The sequence below is a fragment of the Oryx dammah genome, unplaced genomic scaffold (genome assembly GCF_014754425.2).
Source record: "Oryx dammah isolate SB20612 unplaced genomic scaffold, SCBI_Odam_1.1 HiC_scaffold_16, whole genome shotgun sequence".
NCBI classification, from domain to species: domain Eukaryota; kingdom Metazoa; phylum Chordata; class Mammalia; order Artiodactyla; family Bovidae; genus Oryx; species Oryx dammah.
Window position 1 is genome coordinate 48,235,715 of NW_024070200.1, and position 14,413 is coordinate 48,250,127.

General features: G+C 43.6%; 1 protein-coding gene across 1 annotated transcript in view; it reads right to left on the reverse strand.

Moving 5' to 3' along the window:
• Positions 1-14,413, reverse strand: part of FANCI (FA complementation group I) — a 63,017-nt gene that overhangs the window by 679 nt on the left and 47,925 nt on the right. The window contains exons 25-37 of the mRNA XM_040257575.1: positions 12,334-12,500; positions 11,922-11,998; positions 10,832-10,948; positions 8,436-8,487; positions 7,458-7,585; positions 7,290-7,358; positions 7,011-7,104; positions 6,531-6,718; positions 5,050-5,103; positions 4,908-4,967; positions 2,489-2,557; positions 879-974; positions 478-585 (exon numbers count right to left, since the gene is read on the reverse strand). Of these exons, the coding sequence (XP_040113509.1) occupies positions 478-585; positions 879-974; positions 2,489-2,557; positions 4,908-4,967; positions 5,050-5,103; positions 6,531-6,718; positions 7,011-7,104; positions 7,290-7,358; positions 7,458-7,585; positions 8,436-8,487; positions 10,832-10,948; positions 11,922-11,998; positions 12,334-12,500 (1,279 nt within the window). The remainder of the gene's footprint in view (positions 1-477; positions 586-878; positions 975-2,488; positions 2,558-4,907; positions 4,968-5,049; positions 5,104-6,530; positions 6,719-7,010; positions 7,105-7,289; positions 7,359-7,457; positions 7,586-8,435; positions 8,488-10,831; positions 10,949-11,921; positions 11,999-12,333; positions 12,501-14,413) is intronic.

Here is a 14,413-nt window from a genome sequence, read left to right on the forward strand (position 1 = left end):
TAAGGAAACACTGGGCTCTGCTTCAGAGATGCTGTAGGGCTCATGGTGTGCTGTTGGGACAGGTCTGTTCCTCTCCCTTTAGTCTCAGCAGAGGGGAAAGGAGGCTAAGAAATGTGCTGACCCTCTTTCAGAGTAGTGGCCCTACTTTGAGTGAAAGCATGGTAGAAGAGGGAAGAACTGGTTTCTGAGCCAGAATGCTTAGGTTCATAATTTTCCAGTGGTTTAAAAGGTTATGGGGAGAAGACCCACAGTAAGACCCTGTTTTCAACATCCTCTTTCTGGAAATGTCCATCCTAAAGGTATACAAGCCTGAGAAACTTGTTGTGTTTACAACCTTTCTCTTGAGAATGCTTAGTTTTTTTTTCGTCTTTGACCACCTTTTGGCCCTTTCTCTGTGGCTGCTCCCGGACAGGCTGCTGACAACCGGCCAGGAGGGCAGCTGAAGCCTGCTGCACTCCAGTCAGAGCAGGCACTGACCTCTTCATTTTCATCCTCCTCCTCCTGCTGAAGAACCGCGTCCAGGACGTTTCCCTTGATCTTGAAGTCTCGTGAGGTGCTGAGCTTTATATGCTTCATCAGGTTCACCTGGGACAGGATTGTAAACACAGGCACAGTTTGCTACCAATGAAACCTGCCCAGGGCGGCCTGAGCCATCCCTGATAAACCCTTCAGTTCCTGGAGAAGCAAGTACATACCCACTAGACTTCATATCAGGTTCCCTGTGTCAATGTTTGACTTCAGGCCATCAGATCAGAAATAGCAAAGAAACAAAAGAAACATAGTCGACCCCCCACCCGGTGCAGTTGTGTTGCTTCAGTTTGCCAGGTCCCCTCAGAGGTAAGTGGAAATCGGTAGAAAAACAACAGGATATAGCTTACCTTTGACCTCTTAGAAAGGTGGATGAGAAACTTTTCATACTGTTCAATGGCAAAGATGAGATTAGGAATTGGCTTGGTTTCCCGAAGAGCTCTGGCCTACAGGGCAAAGAGAAGACCTAGATTTGGGGTTTGGGGTGGTGAAGTCCTCTGAAACTGCTGCAGCAGAACTGCTCCTGGCTTTGAGGGAGACAGTCTGACTGCCAATGAAATGCAGTTTTACTTATACACCAGTCATTCAGATTTTTTTTTGACAGTTCATCAAAGGACCTAAATGCCAATGAAGATGGCAATTAATCCTTCTACCTGTAACTCCTAAACCTGTGTTTTAGAGGCTGGCTGAGGGAAGGGCCATGTCTGGCTGCCTCTCTGACTTGGGATTCTTGTGATGATGAGCCCACTCTGCACTGGCTCTGTTTCCGCTCTAGTCTACAGAGGCATTTTCACTGCTGCGATTCTCTCTCCCCTCAACTTGAATTGTAGCTTGTAAATCCTTCCATATGTTTCTTATGCATACAGACATGTTTTTATATTTTTTAAACTACAAATGAAGACACTGTTCTCATCTTTTTTTCTTTAACATTATCTCAGAATTCAGTATCTGAACATTTAGCTTTGTATTTTTTCATGTCTGCATAGTGTTCTACAGTATAAATATACTATAAAAGCCAGCCCTCTATTAGTGGGCATCTTAGTTTTCCCAATATTTCACTTTTACTTAAAATATTACGAGGACTGAATATACACAGGCCTTTACAATTTCTCTATGCTACAAGTAGAATTGCTGCATTAAAGACTGGTCCATGTCAACAGTTATTGCCAAATGTTCCCCTTGAGAGAGGACTCGGTTCTTAACTTTGCCAGCAGTGCCCTGGAGAACCCACTTTCCGGCACCAATCTTTCACATCCTTTAAGGGGTACCTTTTGCACTCACTAACTTTTCCTAAAATCAGCTCCTTCCCAGTGGTTATCCTAAGCTTTTTCTATTTTTGAAGAGCTCAAGATTTCCTGGTACTTCCTGAATCGAGCATATACAGAGAGAAAAGATGTTCCATCTGAACAAAGTCCATGAACTGAGAAGCAGCCATACACAAGTAAGCCCATTTCCCCCAGCTTTACTGAGATGTAATTCACATACCAACCAGTTTACCCATTATATTGCATACTTTTTTGTGTGTTTCTTTGTGCATTCACAGAGTTGTACAACCATCACCATAACTTTACAGCATTTTCACACACCCCACCCCCACAAGAAATCCTATACCCATTTAGCAGGCACCTTCCAGGTTTCTCTAACATCCCCCTAACCACTCCTGCTCCCCAGTTCTAGGCAACCACTAATCTTTCTTTTTAGATCTGCCTTTTCTGGGCATTTTATATAAATGGATTCATATAACACGTAGTCTTTGTCCGACTGGCTTCTTTTACTTAATGTGTTTTCAAGGCTCACCAGCAACCTTTTTTTTTTTTGGCTGTACTGCATGGCATGCAGGATCCCAGCTCCTTGACCAGGGATCAAATTGGTGCCCCCTGCAGTGGCAGCGCAGGGCCCCAACCACTGGACCACCAGGGAATTCCCAGTGGCCACGTCTTGGTCACTGTCAGCAACTTACCATGGCTGTGGGGCCGGCAGCGCTTTTCTCCTTTTCTCCTGTACATTTTAGGCTCTTACTGTGCTTGTTCTAAAGAAAAGGAAACAAGTCCTCTCATTCCTGAAGGTTTTTCTGTAGAGCTACCAGGCTAGTGATAATTTTCTAATATGATGACTATTAGCGGTAAAGACAGAACTTGTAAGGGGGCCAAGTCTGGGTGAAGAGATTATCCTGAAGCAGATGCTGGACAATGGGAAACATTCTGGGACACTTTATAATCCTCAGATATTTTTCTGCTTTTGTTGTTGGGAGATTTACAGTCTTGCTCTTGGACAGGTCTATCAAATGGAAGTGAGGTTAGGACCCACCGTTATTAACACTAGGGCAGCCAAGGGACTCGTGAGCTACAAAAGAACTGTCAAGGGCGGGGTAGGACTAGGTGTTCCCTACTGGGATGTTCGCTAAAAGGGCTAGAGAGAAGACAGGAAGCTGGAGAGGTTGTTCTCAGAGCCATGTATCTCACATGACAAGTGGTTACAGGCTCCAGAAAGGTTTAAAGGTCATAGAAACACTGTGTTTCCCTATGTTGCAGATAATCAAAGAGCTCCTGGAGAAGGAAGAATCCAGAAGGGGACCAGGCAGCACAGGATTCTGACCCGGCAGGGGAGAAGAGCCACATGAGGCAGAGCCCACCCACGCGTGAGGCGCACAAACAGGAGCCTCCTCCTGGAAGGGCGTTCCATGCCCTCTAGGAGTGACAGGCCATGGCCCATGGGACAGCTAGCAGAGTTAGAAACAGAGGCCTGCAAGTGGGGAGAAACCACACTGCTACAGCCGTGTGAGGGAGAGGACGCTTGGTCCACATGGCATGTTCTGGGAAATAAGAAAACGTAGGGATCCCAGAGATGCTGGTGTGAAGAAACTTATTTTTGGCCCTGGAAGGCAGGGTAGAGGGTGAATACTTTGTAGGGGAGGGCAGAGAAGCAGCACAGGTAGTAGAAGTCATGCGACCAAATGGGAAGTGAGCCATCTTCCTAGAAGTTGTACCCCAGATAGGACCTTGTTGAAACTCCCTAAATCAATCCCAGCTATGGCCTGTTTCTGATTTAGGCAGGACTAAAACTGTAGTGGGAAGAGAACTATCTTTTGAAGGTATACAGTCCTGAGCAGGATGCTAAGCTACGGGTTTTGGAGAAATGGCTTTCGCTACCTTTTTCTCACTGAGATCCAAGGCTATGGGAAAAAAGAAGGGGCTAAAAGAGAATAAGCAGCTCTTTGAAAGATGTGGCAAATGCAATGCAGATTTCTAAATAAAAGTTGGAGGGAGTTAATGGAACCATGGGCTCTTGACTCATTAAGCACACCTCACAAAGACAAAAAGTGCCTGTGGATCAGCTGACTTGTCAAATAAGGCTTTAAGTTAAACACAGATCGAGAAGGGGAGAAATATCCAAGGAAGAACACATAAACCAGTTTTTATGTAATGTAGAAAAACAGATAGTCTAGAAGGTGCCTAGTGAAAAGCAGAAGAGAAGCTTGAGAATGGGTCAAACATAAAACCCCAAACCTCCCAGCATTTTACATGTCAGTGAGTATCAAGTATGGTTCCAGAACAGGGGCTGGCCAACTACAACCAAGAGGCCAAATCCAGCTCACTGCTTGTTTTTCAAAAGTTTCATTGAACACAGTCAAGGTCATTTATTGTGTATTGACTATGGCTGCTTTTATTCTACAACGGCAAAGTTTAGTTGTGACAGTTGACTCTATGGCCTGCAAAACCTAAAGCGTTTACCATTTGGTCCTTTGCAGAAAGTTTGCGGACTACTGTCATGGAGTCAAAGAACCCAGTTCGAACCTCAGCTTTGCCCCTTTTTTTGGCTGTACTACACGTCACGTGGGATATTAGTTCCCCAACCAGTGATCAAACCCATGGCCCCTGTATCAGAAGCTTGGAATCTTAACCTTTCTGTTTTTGGCCTTATGTCTGACAACTTGGGAAATGATGCTCTAAGGTCATGTTCATTTTACTGGAACAGCAAATATTTAGAGAACACCTGCCTGGTGTTGTGTTAAGCACTTTCCACAAGTCACCTCATTTATCCTCATTGCCTGCCACTACTTCACTCACAGTCCCAAAGGAATGGGTTTGGAATCACCCAGAAATAAACCAAGTCACTGAGCCTAAGGATGCATGTTTCTCCTCTGCTCCAAATGCAAGCATACCAAACACTTTTTTTCTCTAAATCACACTTTTTTTTAAAAAAAAAAGATTTTCCTGCTGCAAAGACTTCAAGCCTTGGCGTGTTCTTAAATGGACACCTCTGGCTTATTTTAAGTAGAAACTTTATATACGCTCAGCTTAGGTGAGTGATCAGTCCCCTGGGAATATAAGGAGTCCTTTCTCACTTGAAGATACATTGGGATACAGACAATAATTTACCTGTACATAAGAAATAAACGAATAGCATAGAGGGGTCAGATGTGAACCAGACAGCTTCACCTGCAGCAAAGGAGAAAGAAATCAATATAACTGTAGGAATAAGATGCTTTCCCCATTCCTAGGAAAGGCATTCTCAACTCACCAGTTTTTCCATATTTTTCGGAATTCCTGTGGAACGCTGATACACCTGGAGATACTAACAAAAGATTCCAAGATTCAGTATTAGGCAACGGCAGGACACCCACTTCTCTCAAAGGTTTCATAAAGTTCTAGGGAAAAGTGTTGGAATCTTGCATGCATGCATACTCAGTCATGTCCAACTCTGCGACCCTATGGACTGTCGCCCACCAGGCTCCCCCGTCCATGGGATTTCCCAGGCAAGAGTACTGGAGTGGGTTGCCATTATCTACTCCGGGGGATACTTTCCAGCCCAGGGATTGAACCCGCATCTTGTACGTTTCCTGCACTGGCAGGCAGATTATCACTGAGCCACTTGGGAATCCAGATTTAAAATGCTATTCCTACATAGATGTCCCATGAAACTACAGGTAGTGCCTCAGTGAGCACCTGGTGTATGACTATTGCTCTGGCTGGAGAGAGAAAAAGAAAATAAGCTACCCAGATTCATGGAGAATCTTAAAGACTCCAGGCTTCCTTTTTTTCCTCCCCTAAGCTCCAAAGCTTCCCAGACAGGAGGCAATGAAAGATTTATGTTTCTGACTTGTTCCATTTATTGCTTTAAAAATCCTTCAGGGTGATAGTCCCTGCATCTAGAAAGCCAATGACTTTGCTGTTTTTCTTTTAGAAAAAGCCAATAAAGATTATAGAGGTTCTCAGTATTTCTACCAGAGGCTAGTTAGCCACACGCTATAGCCAGAGCTGCACCTTCTCAGAAATGACAGCACTGCTGTTTGGGTACATGGTGTGAGGTGGTCCACCATCTTTCTTGGGTTGTCTGTGCCTTCCTAAGTAATGTGGGTCATTGCTAGAGTCGGAACTAAATTACATAGTTCCTAGCACTCTTGAATGTCTGCTGAGAATCAAAATACTGCAAATACAAAAAAAGTTTCTTGTTAACGGATACTAGGAAGCATTGACTTAAACTCAGGGCAAGTATACCTTGTATTTGCAAAAAATAAACTTATTCCCTACTCGTGTACCTGACCTGTGAGGCATTTAACACCTACTTGTTAAAGGACAAACACCCTTTCGGTGTCCACACTGATCTGAAATTGTCTAATTTTTTGTGTAATTGGAATCAGATTAAATTCTATAACTAAAGTTTAGACTGAGTCTTAGAAGGTGTTTGAAAAGGCATTTACACTCAATCTAGAGGCATTTACATTCATTATACTCATTCATATGAGCAACATACTCATATGCTAAAGAAATATGGAGCTCTAAAAACAGATTTAGAATTATGCCTCAAAAAAAAAAAAAAAAAAAAAAGAATTATGCCTCAACTGTTATTTCCAGGCCTGTGGAGAAACCTGCCATCTACTGGTCAAACTGTGACTTGCAGAGATGTAGACATGGGCTCTGCACTAGGGTGTTCAGCACCAGGGGCAGTGGCTTGGCTGGGTGGGGCAGAATGATGGTGGTGATCGACTCTCCGATACTCACATATTTGACAAGTGCTGTAAGAGTGGTGTACATTTTGCAAAGGTCCTTTAACAAGGTGTCCACACAGCTGCCTGATGGCAGGGCTGTCTGCACCAGCTCGTGGAAAAATGTGAGCAGAGTTCCCAACTGTATGATAGTGGTTTTCTCCATAGGACAGTTTGTTAGGGCTGCCTGAGAAGAGGCCTCTTCTGAAAGGAAATGAAGTTAGCACATTCAAACCCAACTGACTTTATTTTCTAGTTCAAGTCAAAGAGATTTAGAAACCAACTAAACATCATTAACTAGGAAGTCTGAGTGTAGAATACATTAATAATTATGCTGTCAGAAGCCACACTACCTTCTACTTTCATTACTTTGGAAATCTAGCACAAATGAACAGACAGAGCTCAGGGGCTCTGCCTTTATGTTTCCTCCAGTTCAGATTTTAGTTGACTTTGCTTTGATCACAATTCCGGGAACCCCTCCCTCAACTCATGTTACCTGGTATGATTTTTTGATTTGCTTGTCCCTTAAGCTTGGTGATCAGCCAGTCCACTTCTTCTAGGACCTTCTCAGCTTTACTCAGAACAAGCAGCTGTGAAAGAAAAAAACGCCTGGCATGGCTCACTGAACACAGCTGCTGGTGTAACATGATAGCCACGGCCACCCGTGGGTGGGTTACAGGCCTCGGGACTTTAGCCACTGTAATTCACTCTGCACAGGGAATAAAATGGAAGGGATGACAAGGCTATTTCCCAAGTGTCAAGGATCAACACTTACACAGACAGTAGGGGCAGCTGTTTTCAAATTCACCAATGCAAAGTTGTTTGTTTTCTCCACTTCTACATCCTGGGAACGGAAAGAGAGGTGAGATGTAATGACAGTAAGGCTGTTCCCCTGGCTTCTACTCCCAACTCAGGGCGCCATACTGAAGGCTCACTACAGTACCTCGTCTATGTCTCCAAGATGTCCATGGATATCCTGGGACAAGTCACGCAGCAGACTAACAGGACTCTTATACAAAACATGGAGGTTGAAGAGCAAACTCAGCATGCCCTTGCAAAAGGAGGCATCCTCTAGGAGTAGGAAGGAAAGAAAATTCATTTATAATCCAAGTCAGTCCTGCAGCAGGTGGGGGTGCCTAGCTGGAATGCTAGCCTGTCATGTTTCAGGCACAACATCCCCATGCTGCACATACTCCAACCCAGGCAGCTGGCCCACAAAGGTACACTTCGACCCACAGGTGCAAATGAAGGGGATGTTTCCCATTTATTGGTCACTATCACCACATAACTAGCATACAGGTCAAGAAATATCAGCACCCCAGGACACCCCTCCCCTCACCAAGGAAACTGTCGTTCTGCCTGTACCCTCACATGGAGTCCTGTCTGACTTTGCACTCTATCTAAGTAGCATCATGCAGTAAGTGCTCTGTCTGTGTCTGCCATCTGTTGAACGCTGTGTGCGCCAGACTCCTCCATGCCGCAAGTCAGTGGAGGCTGTTCATTCCCACTGCCGCGGCGTCCCACTGTGTGCATGCGGCGCCCCACTGTGTGCATGCGGCGCAACCCCCTGATCCACTTGACTGCTGACAGACGTCTGGGTCTGGTTTTGCCTATTAGAACACTACTGCTGTGAGAATTTCCCACCTGTTTATGCTGGGAGTGGAACTGCTTGATCGTAAGCCTATGTTTAATTTTAGTAGTTAAGTATTGCTAAACAATTTTCCAGAGTGGTTATACCAACTGACACCTCCAGCGGCAGTGAATGAGAGGTTCAACTGCACTATATTCTTATCAACCCTTGGGATTGGTTTTGTGTATTTCTTCCTTTTGGCTACTCTGGTGAATGTGTCATTTTCTAAATGTTGTTTGGTGCTGATGATTTCATATAAAGCCGAAAAAGGAAATATGGCAGGAAACTTACCACAACTGTTTTCCGTGCAAATCTTAGATGTCCAGGTTAACATCTGCACAAACTAGAGATCATTCAGATATTATAGAAACATTCAAAAGACAGACCTACCTAGGTGCTATCAGACTAAAAGAGCTCTGCTAAGTCACTTCAGTCATGTCCGACTCTGTGCGACCCCACAGGGCAGCCCACCAGGCTCCCCCATCCCTGGGATTCTCCAGGCAAGAACACTGGAGTGGGTTGCCATTTTCTCCAATGCAGGAAAGTGAAAAGTAAAAGTGAAGTCACTCAGTCATGCCCGACCCTCAGCGACCCCATGGACTGCAGCCTTCCAGGCTCCTCCATCCATGGGATTTTCCAGGCAAGAGTACTGGAGTGGGGTGCCATTGCCTTCTTGGAAAAGAGCTCTAGGCCTTTCCAAGTCTAAGCAAATCACCTGCTAAAACATGTGCCTGGATCTAAAGTGGTACTCTAATGAAAAATAGCATTAAAAAGTCCAAAGTTATGAGAAGAATTACTGATTATTTTCTTAAATACAGCCTATGACTCAGTTCTCAAATGCCCTCATTAAGGGCCAAAGATCCTGGGGTCTGGGCTGTTATCTGAGCTTCCTTGGCCCCTCCCACCACGGTTGGGGGCTAAAGTGCCCTTCTTCCCCTTCCCATGCTTAGCACTCTCTGCATCTGAGACATTTTTTTAAGGACAGTAAGCTAATAGAGGCATAGAAGAAAAAGATCCTGGCCACAGTGACAGTCAAATTAGCCTTTAGGAACCAAGAGGCCACAGGAGGTTAAAAGGGAGCAGGGAAAAAAAAAGAAAAGGGGCAAAAGAAAAGAGCAGGGGAAGCTTAAGGCCTTGGACTAGTAGGTCGTGTTTCGCTAGACACACACTCAACTTTCTGCTTCAGCAGTTGTTTGGGATAGGCTTCTAGCCACCAAGACACTGAAATGCAGTGATGTTTAAAGGTAAAATGACCAGTAAGAATTTAGGTTTTGATCTGTCAGGGAAAAAAACTTCAGAGGCTAAACGAAAATTATCTGTGAACTGATATAAAAATATTTCCCAGAATACAGTGATTACTGTAGAATACAGATGTCCAGAATACAGTGTTAAATGTAATAAATAAATAAAGCAGGATGCTAAAAAAGCTTTTGTGTGAAGAGGGTAGGGTTGGGCATAAGAAGCTATATTCATATTGCTGTACAGGAATAAAAGAACTCTTTACACAAAAAACTAAACCTACTAGGAGAGAAGAACTGAACAGATGGAGGATAGAAAGGTGACCATTTCCTGCAAATTTTTTTATAATGTCTGGTTTTCAAATCATTGAACTTTATTACCCAAAGTTAAATTAAAAAATTTTAGACACACTACCCGAAATTATGAGGGGTGTAAAATTTTAAAAATTCTTCTTTATATTAGCCTTTCCAAATCTGTTTTCCTTTAACTGTCCCCATGTTCCAATTCCCTGTGTTTCTTTCCTAGTCTTGGGCTCCTTGCAGCAAAAGTAGCAATATGAAAGAATGAAGCTGAAAGTAAAGTGGGGATGTGTTGTTCCGATCTAGGATGAAATAAGTAGCAATGGGGATTTTCTTTGGGCTACCAACTAGGACAAGAAAATGAAGTCTGCTTTTTCAGTGCTCAAATGTCGTAACATACCAGGCTGTAGTCCAGCTAGCTCTTCCTAAAAGCAAGGGCTCACACAAGGAGGCCTGCACCTCAGCACTCTCAACTTGTCTCCCCACAGGTCAGGAAGTAGATGCGGGAGACCACACAGCCCTAGGCTCTCAGGGACTCTCTTTATCATCCTTTAGGAAAATTACTGCTGAATGGAACAGACCCACAGAATATGGCTTCTCTTATTTCACATGTGTGAATGCTCATGTGGGTACATATATTCTTTGTGTATATGTGCAGACCTAAGCACATATACCTAAAATCTATCTGGGTAGAACAGATTCTATTTTAGGACTATAATCATGCTTTCTGACTTATCACCTTTTGTTGAATATCCCCCAAACTCAGAATCCGCTAATTTTGATGAGAAAGTTAACTGCTGAATGTCAGCTACCTTGATAATTAACATACTTTCATCTTAGAAGGGGGTAGGGAAACACCAGAAGGTTTAAGACCCCACAGATAAACAAGACTTTTTTTTTTTTTATAGTGCTTATTGTTTACCCTCCACAGTGGCCAAATAAACAAAAGCAGTAACTACATCATGGTAGAAACACTATGTATGGGGCGGGGCAGGGGTACATCCTACAGATCTTATATTAATTCAGGAGCATAACTGGATACATGATTTTAAATGAGCCAGATTTCGAGAGGACATTTAGTTGTACACTGTAAGATGCAGTATCCTGGCCTCCTGGGGGATGCAGAGTGGGACTGACTGGAACTCATACCTCAGCAGAGATGGGCTTCAGCAGCTTGGACAAGCTGGTGAGAACAGTGGCCAGAAGCAGGGCTTCTTTGCTCTTAAAGTCTTCCTCTTGGCTGCTAAGTAAATTCAATAAGGACCTCTGAGAAAGGATACACAGAAACATTAGCAGACATGATACTAGCAAAGAGAAGAGACATCTAGCCAGAGATTCTTAAGGCTAGGACAGAAATGACTCAAAAATACCAAAAATCCAAGAGGATAAAATCTGGAAATAAGATCTGGATTGATCAGGTAGTCTCCTACCCTGTTCGTGATGAGACGTGGGCTCCTCCAAACCCCTGCCATGTGTACATTAGGAATCAACTGTGCACCCCGTTTTGTTTATTTTGGGCTGCACCACACAGCTTGTGGGATCTTAGTTCCCTAACAAGGGACAGAACACGGGCCCAGTCAAAGAGCTGTGTCCAGACCACTGATCGCCACAGAATCCCAGTGCACCCTGGTCTGGGTGGTTCACAACTTCCTGAGGCCCATTCACTGACCTGAGGGCTAGACCATACCCCAACACCGGCATTCCCTACACACTTTCCATTTCCCCTTTCTCTGTTCCTCTCTCACCACCCAAAACACTGTCTTTGGGCCGTCAGTCTTCCCACTACAACGTAAGCTCTGTGAGGGTAGGGTTTTGTCTCTTATTCCTTGCTATATCTTTAGCACCTGAACAGTTTCTGGCACATGATAGGAACTTTAACATTAAAGAAATCCTCTGGATAAAAGATCCTGATACGTGACAACTAGTGGTTAGAACCATCTGACAGACAAAGCCAAGTTACACTCCCTGCACGAGTGGGCTCCTGGCCAGCTCTTTGTATAATATCAGCTCAAACAGTGATTCTTAGAGGCAATGAGTGCTGTAGATTGGGGTGGCTTGACACACATCCTTCCTGGAATGCTTTTAAATGCATTATCTTTCATTCTCAGAGCTGTCAAGACGACCCAGAAAAAACTGCTGTCCTACTTGTGGACGGTCTGCCTGTTCCCACCAGCTGTCCTGGGTAACAGTCCCTTTCTGAGGACCCTCACAAAGCACAGCAGTCTCCTAGGTGTCTCACCTGAAACTGCCGGATCTGGAAAGCTGCTCTCTGACTGACACTGACTTCCTCCTCTTCTTCCTCCTTATCTGTGGCATCTAGGAAAGGAAAAGAATGCTATCTGCTTTGAAAGGGGTTTGGTTTTTTTTTTTTTTGCCAAGCTAAAATTTTAGGAGGCCAAAAAAGTCTGGAGGCAGCTTTAATTATATTCCTAACATTCAGCAGCTTCTTAAGGCTATATTCAGTTTCCCAATCCCATCTGTGGTTAAATGGAATCCAGGAAGTGCCAATTCTGAATCCACTAGATGTCAGTCCTTAGCCATGCTGGGACTCTTCGCAGGTGTCCTCTGCTAGGCTAACAACTGGAATCGAGAGGTTTGGTTGAGAAAGAGAAACTGAGATCGAGCCAAGTTATCAAAACTGAAATGCCCACCCAGAGCCTTGAGAAACTGATGACACTTGGGCTGGTAGAACTGCTGCACAGCACTGAGTATCTTCTGTATGCCCTCCAAGCACAGCAGCGAGATGTTCTTTCCTTTCTCTTTCTTTCCCGACTCTTCCACTGAGGTAGGGATTGAAGTGTATCTCCAAAGCAAGACCCTGGGGAAAAGTGATTTTATTTTCAAAGTCAAGTTCACTGAGATAGTTTACATACAGTAAAATCCCCATCCTGTAACTGTATGGCTCTGCTGACTCACATCCCCAGTCCTGTCCTCATCCCCCTCAATCTAGGTATTTCCATCACCCCAAAAGTTCTCATGTGCTCCTTTGCAGTCAGTTCATTCTCTTTGTTTTCCCAGGCAACCACTGATCTGTTTCCTGTCCCAGTGGTTTTACAATTTACAAACTATCATATAAAAATGGTATCGTTCCTTACACAGCTTTTAGAGTCCGGCTTTGCTAACAGCATGTAGCTCTGAGGTTCACTGATGCTGTTGCACGTACCGGCAGCCTGTCGCATTTCACTGCTGAGTAGTATTCCAGGGTATGACTGTGCCACAGCTTGCATAGTCACCGATTTATCATCTTTAGGTTGTTTCCAGATTTTGCTATTACAGATAAAACTACTATATACAAACTTTTATAAGAACATCTGCTTTCATTTCTTTTGGGTAAGTACCTAGGAGTGGAATGGGTATATCGTATGATAGGTGTGCGCTAAACTTTTTAAGAAATTGCCAAATTATTTTTCAAAGTGGCTGCACCATTTTACATTTATGTCAACAGTGTATCAGAGTTTAAATTCTGGGCATCCCTGGAGGCTTAGTGGTAAAGAATCCACCTACCAATCAGGAGACATGGGTTTGATCCCTGATCTTAGAAGAGTCTACATACAGTGGAGCAACTAACTACTTGAGCCTGTGCTCTAAGGCCCAGGAGCTGCAACTGCTGAAGCCTGTGTGCTCAAGAGCTGTGCTCTGCAACATGAGAAGCCGCTGCAGTGAGAAGCCTGGCCCCTCAACTACAGAGCAGCCCCCGCTCACTGCAACTCAAGAAAAAACCGCACAGCACGAAGACCCAGGACAGCCAAGAACAAACACATCAATAAATATTAAAAAACCAAAAAACGAGAAGTTTAAATTCTTCCACATCCATGACAACACTTTGGTATAGTCAATCTAAACTTTTAGGCATTTTAATAGGTGTTTACACCAAGGAAACCAGAATTCAAAGAGACACGTGTACCCCAATGTTCATCGTAGCACTGTTTACAATAGCCAGGACACGGAAGCAACCTAGATGTCCACTGGCAGACAAATGGATAAGAAAGCTGTGGTACATATACACAATGGAATATTATTTAGCTATTTAAAAGAATGTATTTGAATCAGTTCTAATGAGGTGGATGAAACTGGAGCCTATTATATAGAGTGAATTAAGTCAGAAAGAAAAACACCAATCCAGTATATTAATGCATATATATGGAATTTAGAAAGATGGTACAGTGACCCTATACTGGAGACAGCAAAAGAGATACAGATATAAAGAACAGTCTGTTGGACTCTGTGGGAGAAGGCGAAGGTGGGATGATTTGAGAGAATAGCACTGAATCACGTATATTATCGTATGTGAAATAGATCGCCAGTCCAGGTTTGATGTATGAGACTGGGTACTCAGGGCTGGTGCACTGGGATGACCCTGAGGGATGGGATGGGGAGGGAGGGGGGCAGTTCACGATGGGGAACACATGTACACCCATGGCTGATTCATGTGAATGTATGGCAAACCACCACAATATTGTAAAGTAATTAGTCTTTAATTAAAATAAATAAATTTTAAAAAGAAAAAAAAAAGGTGTTTAGTGATATCTCATTGTGATTTTAATTTGCACTAACCTAGTGACTATGTTGATCACCCTTTCGTGTTCTTATTTGCCATCTATACATCTTATTTGGTAAAGTGTCTGTTAAAACACTTAATCCATTTTCTCAATATGACTGTTTTCTTAACAAGTCTGAGTTCTTTATATACTCTGGTTACCAGTCCATCATCAGACACATGTTTTGCAAATA